Raw genomic sequence first — 19,498 nt, forward strand, 5'->3', positions numbered from 1 at the left:
ACAAACCAAACCAAATTTCTTAACTCAAAATAAACAACTATAGAACGGCAGTGATATTAACCAATCCCTGTGGATACGATATATTACCGAAAATATTTACCCACAAATACTTTCAACACATACCTCCTCCCGTAATGCAGAATCTTCACCTGTTGACACAGATCCACAACCTAATCCTCGTACTTCCTCTAGAATCCGTCATAAACCCTCCCATTTGCAAGATTATGTTTGTGCCTCATTTCATGATGCTCATAACCAATCATCCTCAGGTACAATATATTCCATCTCTAATTTTTTATCTTATTCTAAGCTTTCCCCTGATCATCGTCATTTTGCACTTTCCAATACCACTAATAGTGAACCTAAAACATTTAATGAGGCTAACAAGTTTGAGTGTTGGAGACAAGCTATGCAAACTGAGTTAGCTGCCTTGGATAACACTGGTATTTGGACAATCGTGGATCTTCCTCCTAATGTCAAACCTATTGGGTGTCGGTGGGTTTACAAAATCAAGCACCATGCAGATGGAAGTATAGAACGCTTCAAAGAACCCTTAGTTGCGAAAGGCTATAACCAGATCGAGGGCTTGGACTATACGGACACATTTTCACCAGTTGTTAAACTTACAACCGTCAGACTTTTCTTAGCTCTTGCCTCTATCAACTCTTGGCACTTACACCAGCTTGACGTCAACAACGCTTTTCTGCATGGAGAGTTGCATGAAACTGTTTACATGATTATTCCACCGGGTGTCGTTACTCACAAGAAAAACCAAGTTTGTCATTTGTCCAAATCTCTGTATGGCCTCAAACAGGCTAGTCGTCAATGGTATGAAAAACTGACCTCGTTACTTGTACAACATGGATACCATGAAGCCACATCTGATCATTCCTTGTTTGTCAAGTATTCCAACACAAATATTACCATACTGCTTGTATACGTTGACGACATTTTACTTGCAGGAAATTCTCTTAATGAGTTCATCTTCATCAAGAACACTTTGCATGCAGCCTTCAGGATTAAGGATCTAGGCATTATAAAGTATTTTCTTGGCTTAGAGATTGCTCATTCTTCTAAAGGCATTTCCGTATGCCAGCGAAAATATTGCCTTGATCTCCTCACAGATTCAGGCTTCCTCGGTTCAAAACCTGCTTCCACTCCCTCTGATCGTTCCATCAGACTTTGTTTTGATGATGCTGAATCTTTTTCTGACATCCCTGCTTATCGAAGACTCATTGGCCGTCTCATATACCTCAACACCACACGACCAGATATCACCTTCATTACTCAGTAGTTGAGTCAATTCCTATTCAAACCTTCGATAACTCATCACAATGCTGCTTGTAGAGTCCTTCGATACCTTAAATCATGTCCTGGCAGAGGTTTATTTTTTCCACGGAACTCAAAACTGTGCTTACTTGGTTTCTCTGATGCCGATTGGGCTGGCTGCAAAGACACTTGTCGTTCCATCTCGGGATCATGTTTCTTTCTTGGACAATCCCTAATCTCGTGGCGCACAAAGAAGCAACAGACTGTCTCCAGATCCTCCTCTGAAGCCGAGTATCGCGCTCTTGCTGCTGCCACTTGTGAGCTCCAATGGCTTTTATATCTCCTCCGTGACTTACGTGTTTCATGTGATAAGCCACCCGTGTTATATTGTGATAACCAAAGCGCCTTTCATATAGCTGCCAACCCCGTTTTCCATGAGCGCACTAAGAATTTGGAGATTGATTGTCACATCGTTCGTGAAAAATTCATGGCTGGGATTATGAAGCTTCTTCCTATTTCCTCCAAGAGCCAACTCGCAGACTTTTTTACCAAGTCTCTACTGCCTCAACCATTCAATTTTCTCATGTCCAATTTGAACTTGATCAACATTTATCAAGCATCAAATTGAGGGAGGCTCTTAACTGTAATAACTACCATCCTATAATTCAGTTAGGTAGTTATTATAGTTATCATATGGTACAGCTTGTGTACAATAGCTTAGGGTAGAGTGCTCTAACTGTTGTATAAATACTCCACCATATCCAAGTTTAATGCAGGAGGAATTGCTCTATTTCTCTCTCTTTATGCATTGCTCTTATTTCATAATAATTAATACAACCACGTACCCTCTCGATAGCGTTTATCTCTAAAGCGATATCATGAATATTATCTTATTAATCATTAGATGATCTCTCATGCCAACAATAAACATGATAATCTTATTAAAAGCTTGGTACAAGTGATTATCAACTCACAAATCTATCTATCTCTCGAGTTTATTTATTGATAGATGAATATCTTTTAGGTCAAGGTTTGAAACATATCTCTCAATATATTTATTTAATGGTAATTCAAAATTATATTAGGCGCCATCATTATTATGCTATAAACATAAAAAAACTTTGCTATAAACATAAAAAATCAATATTATTTTGCTATAAATTTAACATAAAAAAAACTTTAATCATCTTTATAATTTTTAAGTTAAATTAAAGTTTGGTCCCTCTATTCTGTCTGATTCACAAAATTAGTCCCTTTATTTTAAATTCAAACAATTTTGGACCCCCTATTTTATATATTTTAAAAACAAATTTGAAATATATTCTCTCTAGTATTTATAATAAGAGAAAATTTTCTTTTTAAATTTATTAAATAAATAATATTGAAAATTATTAAATTTGAAAACTAAAATTACTTTAATAAAAATCAAAAGAAATAATACCAAAATCCAAACTCAAATCATGCTTTCGGATAATATTTGTCAAAATATGTTAAGAGATCAATATATTTATTTAAAAAATTTTAAAAACTGTATAGAAGACCAATATTTTGTGTACTTAAATATTATATTCCTTCTAGTCTTTAATATAAATTTATTTTTTAAGTTCAGTGATGAATCAATGTATTTGGACTATGCAGTCCAAATATATTTATTGTTCAATGAATTTAGTTTTTTTTTCTTATATTAAAGACAATATATAATAATAGAGAGAAAATATATTACTAGATGAAAATATAGATGAACAATATTTCGTATAGTTAAAAATTATAATAGATTGAAAATGTAAAACAAGATGTAAAGAATATTTTAAAAATATATAGAAGTCATAATATTTGAAAATTTTAAACTCATTTTTATGATTATAAAATAAAATTATAAAAATTATATTGTTTTGTATTTTAATTAACATCTAAAGTAAAAATAAAAATATGAAGATAAACATTAAAAGAAAATAGAATTTAATTGAAATAAACTGACTGTGTACACTGACCGTAATCGTAACTGTCGAATCTTAAATCATGTTTAACTTTTATTTTGATTATATATAAAATAATAATTTAGAATGATTGTGATGGATTGATATTTTTACACTGAGTGAGTGACACTCCATAACAATTAATCCCAAGAAAATAAGAACATGATCAATTTAATCATATTTTATAAATAATCACAAAAATTAATTTGTTCATAAAACCCATCTTTATTTCAAATATTGAAACTTCGGTATCATTTTGTTTATATACTAAAATATTTATTTTCTTTATAAATTGATTTTTTATGTAAGTTATTTTTAAATTTTAAATATAAACAAAATTCAAAATGTATATTGTCAAAATCTAGAATAAATTCATTTTTATTTTTATATTATATCTTAGAGTATAGCATAAGAAAGAAAAGTAAGGGTATAATCATAATACTCCATCCGTCCCAAATTATAAGAGAAATTCACTTTTTAGATTCATCGAATAATTAATGTATCTGGTCTGTATATAGACCAGATACATTAGTTATTCAATGAATCAAAAAAGAGAATTTCTCTTATAATTTGGGACAGAGGGAGTACTTCCTATGGTCCCATTTATAAGAAAATATTCCTTTTTTTAGATACATTAAATAAATAATGTATCGAGACAATATGTTATCCAGATGCATTATTTATTCAATGTATCTTAAAAAGGAATTTTTTCTGATAAATGGCACCGGAGGTAGTACTAAATTTTTTGCCTATAAATGAAGTGCTGGTAAGACAGGCCAAAACAGAAAAAAAATAAACTCTAAAGTAAACTAAGCATTAGTTAGCGCAAAAAATCCATGGCTGCGAAAAGCAAGATTTTGTTCATAGGAGGAACAGGTTACATTGGAAAACACTTAGTAGAAGCAAGTGCAAAAGCTGGTCATCCTACTTTTGCATTGGTCAGAGAAACCACTCTTTCTAATCCAGCCAAGGCCAATCTCCTCAATCATTTCAAAACATTAGGCGTTAATCTAGTTCCTGTAATATATTTCTCCTTTAACTTATTTTCATGAGGATATTATAGATTATGAATTTGATTTAAGGATAATTATGTTTGAAATTGGAATTAATTGCAGGGGGATTTGTACGATCATGAATCGTTGGTGAAAGCGATTAAGGAGGTGGATGTGGTGATTTCTTCGTTACGTGCGCTTCAGCTTGCGGATCAAGTGAAGATTATCGCTGCTATTAAGGAGGCCGGTAACATCAAGGTTGTCTCTCCTTTTCATTATTTAATAGCTTAGGTTGAAATCAGAAAGTTTGCACTTATTTAACTCAACTATTAAATATCAGTTGAAGTAAGTAAGCATTCCCTTGTTGTGAATTATTTTAATATAGGACTTGTATGTTGTTTGCAGAGGTTTTTCCCTTCGGAATTTGGGACCGATGTTGATCGTGCCCATGCGGTAGAGCCAGCAAAATCTGCATATGAAACCAAAGCCAAAATTCGACGTGCTATTGAAGTAGAAGGCATACCCTATACATACGTCTCTAGCGACTACTTTGCTGGATATTCTCTTGCCACATTAGCCCAGCCGGGACAACTTTCTCCACCTCCACCAAAAGATAAGGTTTTCATATATGGTGATGGAATTCCCAAAGGTAACAATTAACAAACAAACATTACCTTAATTTAACTTAACCTATGCGTTTTCACTTTTGTTCTTTGTAATTTTCGTGTTTGTTATTTGATTTGTGCAGCGGTGTTCAACAAGGAAGAAGACATTGCAACCTTCACTATTAGAGCTGTGGATGATCCAAGGACATTGAACAAGGTTCTATACATTAAACCCCCTAAGAACATTTACTCATTCAACGAGCTTGTGGCATTGTGGGAGAAGAAGATTGGGAAGACTCTCGAGAAAAGCTATATTCCAGAGGATAAACTTGTGAAAGATATTGAAGCTGCACCTGTTCCAATCAATGTGGTTTTAGCAATTAACCACTCTATTTTTGTGAAGGGTGATCACACCAACTTTGTGATTGAACCATCTTTCGGGGTTGAGGCTTTTGAGTTGTATCCAGATGTTAAATACACTACTGTTGAGGAGTACCTTGATCAGTTTGTTTGAGAGTTAAAAAAGTACTATGTTTCTGAATAATAATACTTGTATGAGTTGTTTGTTATTTTGGAGATTGGTGTGGAACTGTTATGCCTCCTCTACTTGTTGGTTCTTGTTTGATATGTAAACTGGTTAATGCTTAATAATAAAAAGAGAAATGATAGATTAACACCAAAATTTACATCAACACCGTGTATTGATACGGTTAGACATACATTTGTTCTTTTTAATATATTTTTTTGTCTTGATGTTTGTGTCATAGTTTATATGCTTTAAAAAAGGTTGCATTGTAGATACGGTGTATGATAATTGAATGTCAACATAACACATCTCAAACTAAAAAAGTTGTGTACACCCTCTCGTCACATTTATAAGTAAATTAATTATTTTTGGTACTTGAACATTAATGTATGTAGTCCATATATAGATTACATGTCATACATTAATGGTCAAATATACCAAAAAAGTTAAATTTGCTTAAAAATATAACCAGAAAGTGTATTTTTTCAAAAGGTTGCATTGTTTGTGTTATGTGAGTCTTTTATGTTGTAAGTAGAAAATGAGATTTGGATCCTCACATGTTGTTTTGCTTGTCCACTCTCCTTTTCCTAATGTGATAGTTAAATGTCACACAAAGGAAACACAATAGTACAAATGAGAGGGAGAAAAAGGTGCATGAATGGTTGATATTAGAGCATGATAAAAACATGAGAGAAGCAGCATGAGAGGATCGATCTAAATTTCTTCATCCACATTGTCTTTGTTTTGCTTGCCACGATGTGATTGATAACATATGATTCATCTTAATATATCTATCTAGGTTGTTGTAGAAGTAGTATGAAACGAGAATTATTATAATCAATCGTCAGATTTAATAAACGTTTAAGATCTAAAAGTTTTATATAAATAACACCTTACTCAATCATTTTTGATACACTTATTATTCAAAATTTCTATAAAAAGTGATTCTTTATTGTGATTATCATCCATTATAAATATACTTAATATTTATTTAGGATATTATTATAAAATATACATGAAATATATTTTTTGTTAAAATTATAAATATTTTTTAAAATTAAAAGAAGATATTCAAAATAAAACATTTAAAAAATAATATTAGTATTAAAATAATCAAAAACATAAATTTTTTACTCGTCTGATCCCTATGTATTAAAATTCTTCTTATATACAATTATGTCATATAGTTTAAAAAAATAAATCTTAGAAAATTAATTTAATAAAAAAAATATTTTAACATTGTATCTCTTATTTTATAGAATCATAATTATTTAGAATTTATACTGATAAATAAATTATTCTAGACTTAATTTTAAAAACAAATAAAATTCTTAATCTTTTAATAACAAATTATTGCAATAATTAAATTGTTATTAATATATTATGAGTTTTATTTGATTTTAATAGTAAGTATAGAAAAAATTTATTTATAAAAATAAATTTTGAAAAAATATGAATCTATAAAATACGAGATGCAACGTTAAAAGAGTTTATTTAATTAAGTAATGATTCAAAGAGACATGTTTTAAAAAATATATTTTAATTTTTAATATTCAAAGAGTGATGTTTCTAAAATAAAATTAAGTCATATTTTATTTCTTAAAAAAGAACATCACTCTTTGAATCATAATTTAATAAGATTGATTTTTTAAAACTATATGACATAACTTCAAATAAAAATAATTTTAATATTAGGAAGATGAGTAAATAATTTTCTAAGTCTAAATCTCTTCTTCAAGAATTTGAGTTGTTGAAGAAGTAGTTGTTTCTTGTCTTAATCTCTTTTCTTAGGCTAACTTTCTTCTCCTCCTGGTTTGTTATTAAGTCTACGAGCAGTCCTTTCAATATCAGGATCAAAAAGGAGTTGATTTGTGGGTACACTTCCTCGCAGAAACAAAAAGCTGAAACACTAACCAAACAAGTGAGCCAAGACTAGGAAACAAGTTTAATATTAGTAAATATATATAACACTCAAAACAATAAAACTATTGCAATGCTTATAATATCTAAATGCCAATCCCCGGCAACGACGCCATTTTGTTAAAAGGTAAGTATTTCCTTTATAATTTCCACAGGGATTAGTGCGATATTATGGTTGTTCTACAGTTAAATATGTTTTGAGTTAAGGTTATGAAAGAGTTTGATGACATAAAATTCAGATTGCATGAAAAGTAAACAAAAACTGTAAAATAGGGTTTTGAACGATTTGAGAAAAACGTGTCAAGATTAGTTTTTGTTAACTTGCTTCATAAATATTCGATTAATCAATCGTATGAACTTATTAATGACTAATCTTAACTTTAATAACTACCATCCTATAATTCAGTTAGGCAGTTATTATAATTATCATATGGTACAACTTGTGTATAATAGCTTAGGGTAGAGTGCTATAACTGTTGTATAAATACTCCACCATATCCAAGTTTAATGCATGAGGAATTGTTCTATTTTTCTCTCTTTATGCATTGCTCTTATTTCATAATATGGTATCACAACAATACACATAATTCCTCTTCTTCTTCTCCGATTTTTTCTGCAAATCTTCTTCCTCTTCCTCTTCTTCGATCCATTCTCAACATTTCTCTCATGGCTCCTCCACGCAATCCACCTTCTTTCTCCAATAATGATGCTGACTCTGTGTATTACATACACCCTAGTGAAGGTCTGAATTTGGTCAAGATCACTCCAGTTCTCACTGGTTCTAATTACCTCTCTTGGTCACGATCAATTCAACGTGCACTCGGAGCTAAGAACAAATTGGCTTTCATTGATGGTTCCATTGACGCTCCTTCATTCACTGATCTCAATTACGCTGCTTGGCAACGATGCAACTATCTTGTTCATTCTTGGCTTCTCAATTCGGTTTCTGAACCTATTGCACAAACCATCGTTTTCTTGGAAAACTCTCTTGATGTTTGGATCGATCTTAAAGAGAGATTTGCCAAAGCTGATTGAATTCGTGTTGCTGCTCTTCGCACTGAACTAAACACCATGAAACAAAGTGAAAGATCCGTTCTTGATTATTATACTTCCATGCGAGGTCTATGGGAAGAATTGAATTCACATCGACCTCTTCCTGCATGCACATGCCTGCAACAGTGTAGATGTGAAGCAATGCGCTCTGCCAGATCGTTTCGTGTTGAAGATCAAATCATTCAATTCCTTACTGGTTTGAATGATCGTTTCTCTGTTATCAAATCCCAAGTTTTACTCATGGAACCTTTACCTTCCATCAATCGCATTAATTCAATGGTAGTGCAAGAAGAGAGCAATCATATAGCTCTACTTCCTAAACCTGATGCTGCAATTTCGCTTGATGAATCTGACACTCTTGTCAATGCATATGATTCAAAGAAAGCTTATGATCGTAACAAATCTAATTCTGGTTTCAAGAAAGAGACTCGTATGTGCACTCATTGCAACATAACTGGTCACACTGTGGATGTATGTTATAGGAAGCATGGCTTTCCACCACATTTTGGCAAAAAGAATGTTTCTACCAATGCTGTTAGTTCTTCAGGTACAGAAGATGCTGCACCATTGAATACTGAAGGTGGAAGTTCTTCAACTATTCAAGCTAGTTTTACTCAAGATCAACTTACTCAGTTAATTAGCTTGCTTCAAAACTCTAATTTGATGCCTCATATTACACCTTCTAGCCAAACCTTTAACCATGTCCCTAGTTCTAATCAAATCTTCAGTAATCATGAGTCAAAGTCAGGTATTCGTTTGATATCCAACTTGATTTGTTCTAGTCATGCTTACTCTAATTTCTGATTGTTAGATTCAGGTGCAAACGATCATGTATGCTCTTCTATTAGATTTTTTCAAACTTACTCTTCCATATCACCTGTCCATGTTAGTCTCCCAAATGGTAATTCAGTCATAGCTAGATTTGCTGGTACTGTAGTTTTCTCTCCTCAGCTATATCTCACTAATGTGTTGCACATTCCTGAATTTTCTCTTAATCTTATTTATGTTTCTAAAATGTGCAAAGATCTACAATGCACCTTACAATTCTTTGATCACAAATGTATTGTGCAGGACATAAAATCACAGAAGATGATTGGTTCGGCTAGTGAAATTGATGGTTTATACAAACTCTTGCATGACGGTCACTCAAACATCAGTCCTTCAAACAATCCTTCCACACCTTTTGCAGATTCTCATGTCAACATTAACCAAGTCACTACCATCCCTCTCCAAGCCCTATGGCACTTTAGATTAGGACATTTATCTCCTACTCGATTGTGTAAAATGTCTCAATTGTATCCCAATATTACACATGAAAATAATGGAGTTTGTGACATTTGTCATTTTGCTAGACATAGGAAGTTACCTTACCAGCCAAGTAACTCTAAAGCTCAAGTTCCTTTTGAATTAATCCACTTTAACATATGGGGCCCCTTGGCTATTTCTGCTATCCATGGTCACAAGTATTTTCTCACTGTACTTGATGACTTTACTCGTTTTACATGGATCATTCTCTTAAAATCCAAAGCTGAAGTTTCCAAACATGTTCAGCATTTTGTTTCCTTAATTGAGAATCAGTTTCATACTTGCCCTAAATTCATTAGAACTGATAATGGGCCTGAGTTCTTAATGCCTGATTTTTACTTGACCAAAGGCATTATCCATCATAGGTCTTGTGTAGAATCCCCACAACAAAATGGGAGAGTTGAACGTAAACATCAACACATCCTCAACGTTGGTCGTGCATTACTTTTTCAGTCCAAACTCCCAAAACATTTCTGGTCCTATGCCATATCCTATGCCACTTACATCATAAACAGAATTAACACTCCTCTCTTACAAAATCAGTCACCCTTCCAAAAACTATACAATACTCTCCCTGATGTTAACAAAATCAAAGTCTTTGGATCTTTATGTTTCGCTTCCACACTCTTGAATCATAGAACCAAACTCTCCTATCGAGCTCGAAAGTCCATCTTCCTTGGTTACCAACTTGGTTTCAAAGGCTATGTCCTACTTGATCTATCCAACAATGAGATTTTCATCTCTAGAAATGTAACATTCTATGAGCATATTCTACCCTACCACGCTACTTCTCATAACTCTTCTCCTTCTTGGGATTATGTCACTGATTCCTCTCACCCTACACCAAGCCCTAACTATCATAACTCTTCTCCTATTGATGATAGTGTTGATTCTGATCCTCTCCCTAACCATACCTCTTCCCGTAATGCAGAATCTTCACCTGTTGACACAGATCCACAACCTAATCCTCATACTTCCTCTAGAATCCGTCATAAACCCTCCCATTTGCAAGATTATGTTTGTGCCTCATTTCATGATGCTCATAACCAATCATCCTCAGGTACAATATATTCCATCTCTAATTTTTTATCTTATTCTAAGCTTTCCCCTGATCATCGTCATCTTGCACTTTCCAATACCACTAATACTGAACCTAAAACATTTAATGAGGCTAACAAGTTTGAGTGTTGGAGACAAGCTATGCAAACTGAGTTAGCTGCCTTGGATAACACTGGTATTTGGACAATCGTGGATCTTCCTCCTAATGTCAAACCTATTGGGTGTCGGTGGGTTTACAAAATCAAGCACCATGCAGATGGAAGTATAGAACGCTTTAAAGAACGCTTAGTTGCGAAAGGCTATAACCAGATCGAGGGCTTGGACTATACGGACACATTTTCACCAGTTGTTAAACTTACACCCGTCAGACTTTTCTTAGCTCTTGCCTCTATCAACTCTTGGCACTTACACCAGCTTGACGTCAACAACGCTTTTCTGCATGGAGAGTTGCATGAAACTGTTTACATGATTATTCCACCGGGTGTCGTTACTCACAAGAAAAACCAAGTTTGTCATTTGTCCAAATCTCTGTATGGCCTCAAACAGGCTAGTCGTCAATGGTATGAAAAACTGACCTCGTTACTTGTACAACATGGATACCATGAAGCCACATCTGATCATTCCTTGTTTGTCAAGTATTCCAACACAAATATTACCATACTGCTTGTATACGTTGACGACATTTTACTTGCAGGAAATTCTCTTAATGAGTTCATCTTCATCAAGAACACTTTGCATGCAGCCTTCAAGATTAAGGATCTAGGCATTATAAAGTATTTTCTTGGCTTAGAGATTGCTCATTCTTCTAAAGGCATTTCCGTATGCCAGCGAAAATATTGCCTTGATCTCCTCACAGATTCAGGCTTCCTCGGTTCAAAACCTGCTTCCACTCCCTCTGATCGTTCCATCAGACTTTGTTTTGATGATGCTGAATCTTTTTCTGACATCCCTGCTTATCGAAGACTCATTGGCCGTCTCATATACCTCAACACCACACGACCAGATATCACCTTCATTACTCAGCAGTTGAGTCAATTCCTATCCAAACCTTCGATAACTCATCACAATGCTGCTTGTAGAGTCCTTCGATACCTTAAATCATGTCCTGGCAGAGGTTTATTTTTTCCACGGAACTCAAAACTGTGCTTACTTGGTTTCTCTGATGCCGATTGGGCTGGCTGCAAAGACACTTGTCGTTCCATCTCGGGATCATGTTTCTTTCTTGGACAATCCCTAATCTCGTGGCGCACAAAGAAGCAACAGACTGTCTCCAAATCCTCCTCTGAAGCCGAGTATCGCGCTCTTGCTGCTGCCACTTGTGAGCTCCAATGGCTTTTATATCTCCTCCGTGACTTACGTGTTTCATGTGATAAGCCACCCGTGTTATATTGTGATAACCAAAGCGCCTTTCATATAGCTGCCAACCCCGTTTTCCATGAGCGCACTAAGAATTTGGAGATTGATTGTCACATTGTTCGTGAAAAATTCATGGCTGGGATTATGAAACTTCTTCCTATTTCCTCCAAGAGCCAACTCGCAGACTTTTTTACCAAGTCTCTACTGCCTCAACCATTCAATTTTCTCATGTCCAATTTGAACTTGATCAACATTTATCAAGCATCAAATTGAGGGAGGCTCTTAACTGTAATAACTACCATCCTATAATTCAGTTAGGCGGTTATTATAGTTATCATATGGTACAGCTTGTGTACAATAGCTTAGGGTAGAGTGCTCTAACTGTTGTATAAATACTCCACCATATCCAAGTTTAATGCAGGAGGAATTGCTCTATTTCTCTCTCTTTATGCATTGCTCTTATTTCATAATAATTAATACAACCACGTACCCTCTCGATAGCGTTTATCTCTAAAGCGATATCATGAATATTATCTTATTAATCATTAGATGATCTCTCATGCCAACAATAAACATGATAATCTTATTAAAAACTTGATACAAGTGATTATCAACTCACAAATCTATCTATCTCCCGAGTTTATTTATTGATAGATGAATATCTTTTAGGTCAAGGTTTGAAACATATCTCTCAATATATTTATTTAATGGTAATTCAAAATTATATTAGGCGCCATCATTATTATGCTATAAACATAAAAAAACTTTGCTATAAACATAAAAAATCAATATTATTTTGCTATAAATTTAACATAAAAAAAACTTTAATCATCTTTATAATTTTTAAGTTAAATTAAAGTTTTGGTCCCTCTATTCTGTCTGATTCACAAAATTAGTCCCTTTATTTTAAATTCAAACAATTTTGGACCCCCTATTTTATATATTTTAAAAACAAATTTGAAATATATTCTCTCTAGTATTTATAATAAGAGAAAATTTTCTTTTTAAATTTATTAAATAAATAATATTGAAAATTATTAAATTTGAAAACTAAAATTACTTTAATAAAAATCAAAAGAAATAATACCGAAATCCAAACTCAAATCATGCTTTCGGATAATATTTGTCAAAATATGTTAAGAGATCAATATATTTATTTAAAAAATTTAAAAAACTGTATAGAAGACCAATATTTTGTGTACTTAAATATTATATTCCTTCTAGTCTTTAATATAAATTTATTTTTTAAGTTCAGTGATGAATCAATGTATTTGGACTATGCAGTCCAAATATATTTATTGTTCAATGAATTTAGTTTTTTTTTCTTATATTAAAGACAATATATAATAATAGAGAGAAAATATATTACTAGATGAAAATATAGATGAACAATATTTCGTATAGTTAAAAATTATAATAGATTGAAAATGTAAAACAAGATGTAAAGAATATTTTAAAAATATATAGAAGTAATAATATTTGAAAATTTTAAACTCATTTTTATGATTATAAAATAAAATTATAAAAATTATATTGTTTTGTATTTTAATTAACATCTAAAGTAAAAATAAAAATATGAAGATAAACATTAAAAGAAAATAGAATTTAATTGAAATAAACCGACTGTGTACACTGACCGTAATCGTAACTGTCGAATCTTAAATCATGTTTAAATTTTATTTTGATTATATATAAAATAATAATTTAGAATGATTGTGATGGATTGATATTTTTACACTGAGTGAGTGACACTCCATAACAATTAATCCCAAAAAAATAAGAACATGATCAGTTTAATCATATTTTATAAATAATCACAAAAATTAATTTGTTCATAAAACCCATCTTTATTTCAAATATTGAAACTTCGGTATCATTTTGTTTATATACTAAAGTATTTATTTTCTTTATAAATTGATTTTTTATATAAGTTATTTTTAAATTTTAAATATAAACAAAATTCAAAATGTATATTGTCAAAATCTAGAATAAATTCATTTTTATTTTTATATTATATCTTAGAGTATAGCATAAGAAAGAAAAGCAAGGGTATAATCATAATACTCCATCCGTCCCAAATTATAAGAGAAATTCACTTTTTAGATTCATCGAATAATTAATGTATCTGGTCTGTATATAGACCAGATACATTAGTTATTCAATGAATCAAAAAAGAGAATTTCTCTTATAATTTGGGACACAGGGAGTACTTCCTATGGTCCCATTTAGAAGAAAATATTCCTTTTTTTTAGATACATTAAATAAATAATGTATCGAGACAATATGTTGTCAAGATGCATTATTTATTCAATGTATCTTAAAAAGGAAACTTTTCTGATAAATGACACCGGAGGTAGTATTAAAATTTTTGCCTATAAATGAAGTGCTTGTAAGACAGGCCAAAACAGAAAAAAAAATAAACTCTAAAGTAAACTAAGCATTAGTTAGCGCAAAAAATCCATGGCTGCGAAAAGCAAGATTTTGTTCATAGGAGGAACGGGTTACATTGGAAAACACTTAGTAGAAGCAAGTGCAAAAGCTGGTCATCCTACTTTTGCATTGGTCAGAGAAACCACTCTTTCTAATCCAGCCAAGGCCAATCTCCTCAATCATTTCAAAACATTAGGCGTTAATCTAGTTCCTGTAATATATTTCTCCTTTAACTTATTTTCATGAGGATATTATAGATTATGAATTTGATTTAAGGATAATTATGTTTGAAATTGGAATTAATTGCAGGGGGATTTGTACGATCATGAATCGTTGGTGAAAGCGATTAAGGAGGTGGATGTGGTGATTTCTTCGTTACGTGCGCTTCAGCTTGCGGATCAAGTGAAGATTATCGCTGCTATTAAGGAGGCCGGTAACATCAAGGTTGTCTCTCCTTTTCATTATTTAATAGCTTAGGTTGAAATCAGAAAGTTTGCACGTATTTAACTCAACTATTAAATATCAGTTGAAGTAAGTAACCATTCCCTTGTTGTGAATTATTTTAATATAGGACTTGTATGTTATTTGCAGAGGTTTTTCCCTTCGGAATTTGGGACCGACGTTGATCGTGCCCATGCGGTAGAGCCAGCAAAATCTGCATATGAAACCAAAGCCAAAATTCGACGTGCTATTGAAGCAGAAGGCATACCCTATACATACGTCTCTAGCGACTACTTTGCTGGATATTCTCTTGCCACATTAGCCCAGCCAGGACAATTTGCTCCACCTCCACCAAAAGATAAGGTTTTCATATATGGTGATGGAATTCCCAAAGGTAACAATTAACAAACAAACATTACCTTAATTTAACTTAACCTATGCGTTTTCACTTTTGTTCTTTGTAATTTTCGTGTTTGTTATTTGATTTGTGCAGCGGTGTTCAACAAGGAAGAAGACATTGCAACCTTCACTATTAGAGCTGTGGATGATCCAAGGACATTGAACAAGGTTCTATACATTAAACCCCCTAAGAACATTTACTCATTCAACGAGCTTGTGGCATTGTGGGAGAAGAAGATTGGGAAGACTCTCGAGAAAAGCTATATTCCAGAGGATAAACTTGTGAAAGATATTGAAGCTGCACCTGTTCCAATCAATGTGGTTTTAGCAATTAACCACTCTATTTTTGTGAAGGGTGATCACACCAACTTTGTGATTGAACCATCTTTCGGGGTTGAGGCTTTTGAGTTGTATCCAGATGTTAAATACACTACTGTTGAGGAGTACCTTGATCAGTTTGTTTGAGAGTTAAAAAAGTACTATGTTTCTGAATAATAATACTTGTATGAGTTGTTTGTTATTTTGGAGATTGGTGTGGAACTGTTATGCCTCCTCTACTTGTTGGTTCTTGTTTGATATGTAAACTGGTTAATGCTTAATAATAAAAAGAGAAATGATAGATTAACACCAAAATTTACATCAACACCGTGTATTGATACGGTTAGACATACATTTGTTCTTTTTAATATATTTTTTTGTCTTGATGTTTGTGTCATAGTTTATATGCTTTAAAAAAGGTTGCATTGTAGATACGGTGTATGATAATTGAATGTCAACATAACACATCTCAAACTAAAAAAGTTGTGTACACCCTCTCGTCACATTTATAAGTAAATTAATTTTTTTTGGTACTTGAACATTAGTGTATGTAGTCCATATATAGATTACATGTCATACATTAATGGTCAAATATACCAAAAAAGTTAAATTTGCTTAAAAATATAACCAGAGAGTGTATTTTTTCAAAAGGTTGCATTGTTTGTGTTATGTGAGTCTTTTATGTTGTAAGTAGAAAATGAGATTTGGATCCTCACATGTTGTTTTGCTTGTCCACTCTCCTTTTCCTAATGTGATAGTTAAATGTCATACAAAGGAAACACAATAGTACAAATGAGAGGGAGAAAAAGGTGCATGAATGGTTGATATTAGAGCATGATAAAAACATGAGAGAAGCAGCATGAGAGGATCGATCTAAATTTCTTCATCCACATTGTCTTTGTTTTGCTTGCCACGATGTGATTGATAACATATGATTCATCTTAATATATCTATCTAGGTTGTTGTAGAAGTAGTATGAAACGAGAATTATTATAATCAATCGTCAGATTTAATAAACGTTTAAGATCTAAAAGTTTTATATAAATAACACCTTACTCAATCATTTTTGATACACTTATTATTCAAAATTTCTATAAAAAGTGATTCTTTATTGTGATTATCATCCATTATAAATATACTTAATATTTATTTAGGATATTATTATAAAATATACATGAAATATATTTTTTGTTAAAATTATAAATATTTTTTAAAATTAAAAGAAGAAATTCAAAATAAAACATTTAAAAAATAATATTAGTTTTAAAATAATCAAAAACATAAATTTTTTACTCGTCTGATCCCTATGTATTAAAATTCTTCTTATATACAATTATGTCATATAGTTTAAAAAAATAAATCTTAGAAAATTAATTTAATAAAAAAAATATTTTAACGTTGTATCTCTTATTTTATAGAATCATAATTTTTTAGAATTTATACTGATAAATAAATTATTCTAGACTTAATTTTAAAAACAAATAAAATTCTTAATCTTTTAATAACAAATTATTGCAATATTTAAATTGTTATTAATATATTATGAGTTTTATTTGATTTTAATAGTAAGTATAGAAAAAATTTATTTATAAAAATAAATTGTGAAAAAATATGAATCTATAAAATACGAGATGCAACGTTAAAAGAGTTTATTTAATTAAGTAATGATTCAAAGAGACATGTTTTAAAAAATATATTTTAATTTTTAATATTCAAAGAGTGATGTTTCTAAAATAAAATTAAGTCATATTTTATTTCTTAAAAAAGAACATCACTCTTTGAATCATAATTTAATAAGATTGATTTTTTAAAACTATATGACATAACTTCAAATAAAAATAATTTTAATATTAGGAAGATGAGTAAATAATTTTCTAAGTCTTAATCTCTTCTTCAAGAATTTGAGTTGTTGAAGAAGTAGTTGTTTCTTGTCTTAATCTCTTTTCTTAGGCTAACTTTCTTCTCCTCCTGGTTTGTTATTAAGTCTACGAGCAGTCCTTTCAATATCAGGATCAAAAAGGAGTTGATTTGCGGGTACACTTCCTCGCAGAAACAAAAAGCTGAAACACTAACCAAACAAGTGAGCCAAGACTAGGAAACAAGTTTAATATTAGTAAATATATATAACACTCAAAACAATAAAACTATTGCAATGCTTATAATATCTAAATGCCAATCCCCGGCAACGACGCCATTTTGTTAAAAGGTAAGTATTTCCTTTATAATTTCCACAGGGATTAGTGCGATATTATGGCTGTTCTACAGTTAAATATGTTTTGAGTTAAGGTTATGAAAGAGTTTGATGACATAAAATTCAGATTGCATGAAAAGTAAACAAAAACTGTAAAATAGGGTTTTGAACGATTTGAGAAAAACGTGTCAAGATTAGTTTTCGTTAACTTGCTTCATAAATATTCGATTAATCAATCGTATGAACTTATTAATGATTAATCTTAACTTTAATAACTACCATCCTATAATTCAGTTAGGCAGTTATTATAATTATCATATGGTACAGCTTGTGTACAATAGCTTATGGTAGAGTGCTATAACTGTTGTATAAATACTCCACCATATCCAAGTTTAATGCATGAGGAATTGCTCTATTTTTCTCTCTTTATGCATTGCTCTTATTTCATAATATGGTATCACAGCAATACACATAATTCCTCTTCTTCTTCTCCGATTTTTTTCTGCAAATCTTCTTCCTCTTCCTCTTCTTCGATCCATTCTCAACATCTCTCTCATGGCTCCTCCACGCAATCCACCTTCTTTCTCCAATAATGATGTTGACTCTGTGTATTACATACACCCTAGTGAAGGTCTGAATTCGGTCAAGATCACTCCAGTTCTCACTGGTTCTAATTACCTCTCTTGGTCACGATCAATTCAACGCGCACTCGGAGCTAAGAACAAATTGGCTTTCATTGATGGTTCCATTGACGCTCCTTCATTCACTGATCTCAATTACGCTGCTTGGCAACGATGCAACTATCTTGTTCATTCTTGGCTTCTCAATTCTTTTTCTGAACCTATTGCACAAACCATCGTTTTCTTGGAAAACTCTCTTGATGTTTGGATCGATCTTAAAGAGAGATTTGCCAAAGCTGATTGAATTCGTGTTGCTGCTCTTCACACTGAACTAAACACCATGAAACAAAGTGAAAGATCCGTTCTTGATTATTATACTTCCATGCGAGGTCTATGGGAAGAATTGAATTCACATCGACCTCTTCCTGCATGCACATGCCTTCAATAGTGTAGATGTGAAGCAATGCGCTCTGCCAGATCGTTTCGTGTTGAAGATCAAATCATTCAATTCCTTACTGGTTTGAATGATCGTTTCTCTGTTATCAAATCCCAAGTTTTACTCATGGAACCTTTACCTTCCATCAATCGCATTTATTCAATGGTAGTGCAAGAAGAGAGCAATCATATAGCTCTACTTCCTAAACCTGGTGATGCAATTTCGCTTGATGAATCTGACACTCTTGTCAATGCATATGATTCAAAGAAAGCTTATGATCGTAACAAATCTAATTCTGGTTTCAAGAAAGAGACTCGTATGTGCACTCATTGCAACAGAACTGGTCACACTGTGGATGTATGTTATAGGAAGCATGGCTTTCCACCACATTTTGGCAAAAAGAATGTTTCTACCAATGCTGTTAGTTCTTCAGGTACAGAAGATGCTGCACCATTGAATACTGAAGGTGGAAGTTCTTCAACTATTCAAGCTAGTTTTACTCAAGATCAACTTACTCAGTTAATTAGCTTGCTTCAAAACTCTAATTTGATGCCTCATATTACACCTTCTAGCCAAACCTTTAACCATGTCCCTAGTTCTAA

General features: G+C 32.1%; 2 protein-coding genes across 2 annotated transcripts; both read left to right on the plus strand.

The window, feature by feature from the left end:
• Positions 1 to 4,048: 4,048 nt before the first annotated feature.
• Positions 4,049 to 5,418, plus strand: LOC131654832 (phenylcoumaran benzylic ether reductase Betv6-like). The gene is made up of 4 exons (XM_058924760.1): positions 4,049 to 4,264; positions 4,361 to 4,495; positions 4,643 to 4,886; positions 4,986 to 5,418. Exons 1-4 carry the CDS (start codon positions 4,082 to 4,084, stop codon positions 5,354 to 5,356), a joined length of 933 nt encoding a protein of 310 aa, XP_058780743.1. The 5' UTR covers positions 4,049 to 4,081; the 3' UTR covers positions 5,357 to 5,418.
• Positions 5,419 to 14,488: 9,070 nt separating this feature from the next.
• Positions 14,489 to 15,858, plus strand: LOC131654833 (phenylcoumaran benzylic ether reductase Betv6-like). Its single transcript, XM_058924761.1, has 4 exons — positions 14,489 to 14,704; positions 14,801 to 14,935; positions 15,083 to 15,326; positions 15,426 to 15,858. The coding sequence occupies exons 1-4, from the start codon at positions 14,522 to 14,524 to the stop codon at positions 15,794 to 15,796; spliced, it is 933 nt and encodes a 310-aa protein (XP_058780744.1). The 5' UTR covers positions 14,489 to 14,521; the 3' UTR covers positions 15,797 to 15,858.
• Positions 15,859 to 19,498: the final 3,640 nt, after the last annotated feature.

This window comes from Vicia villosa, linkage group LG3 (genome assembly GCF_029867415.1).
Source record: "Vicia villosa cultivar HV-30 ecotype Madison, WI linkage group LG3, Vvil1.0, whole genome shotgun sequence".
In the NCBI taxonomy this organism is placed as follows: Eukaryota; Viridiplantae; Streptophyta; class Magnoliopsida; order Fabales; family Fabaceae; genus Vicia; species Vicia villosa.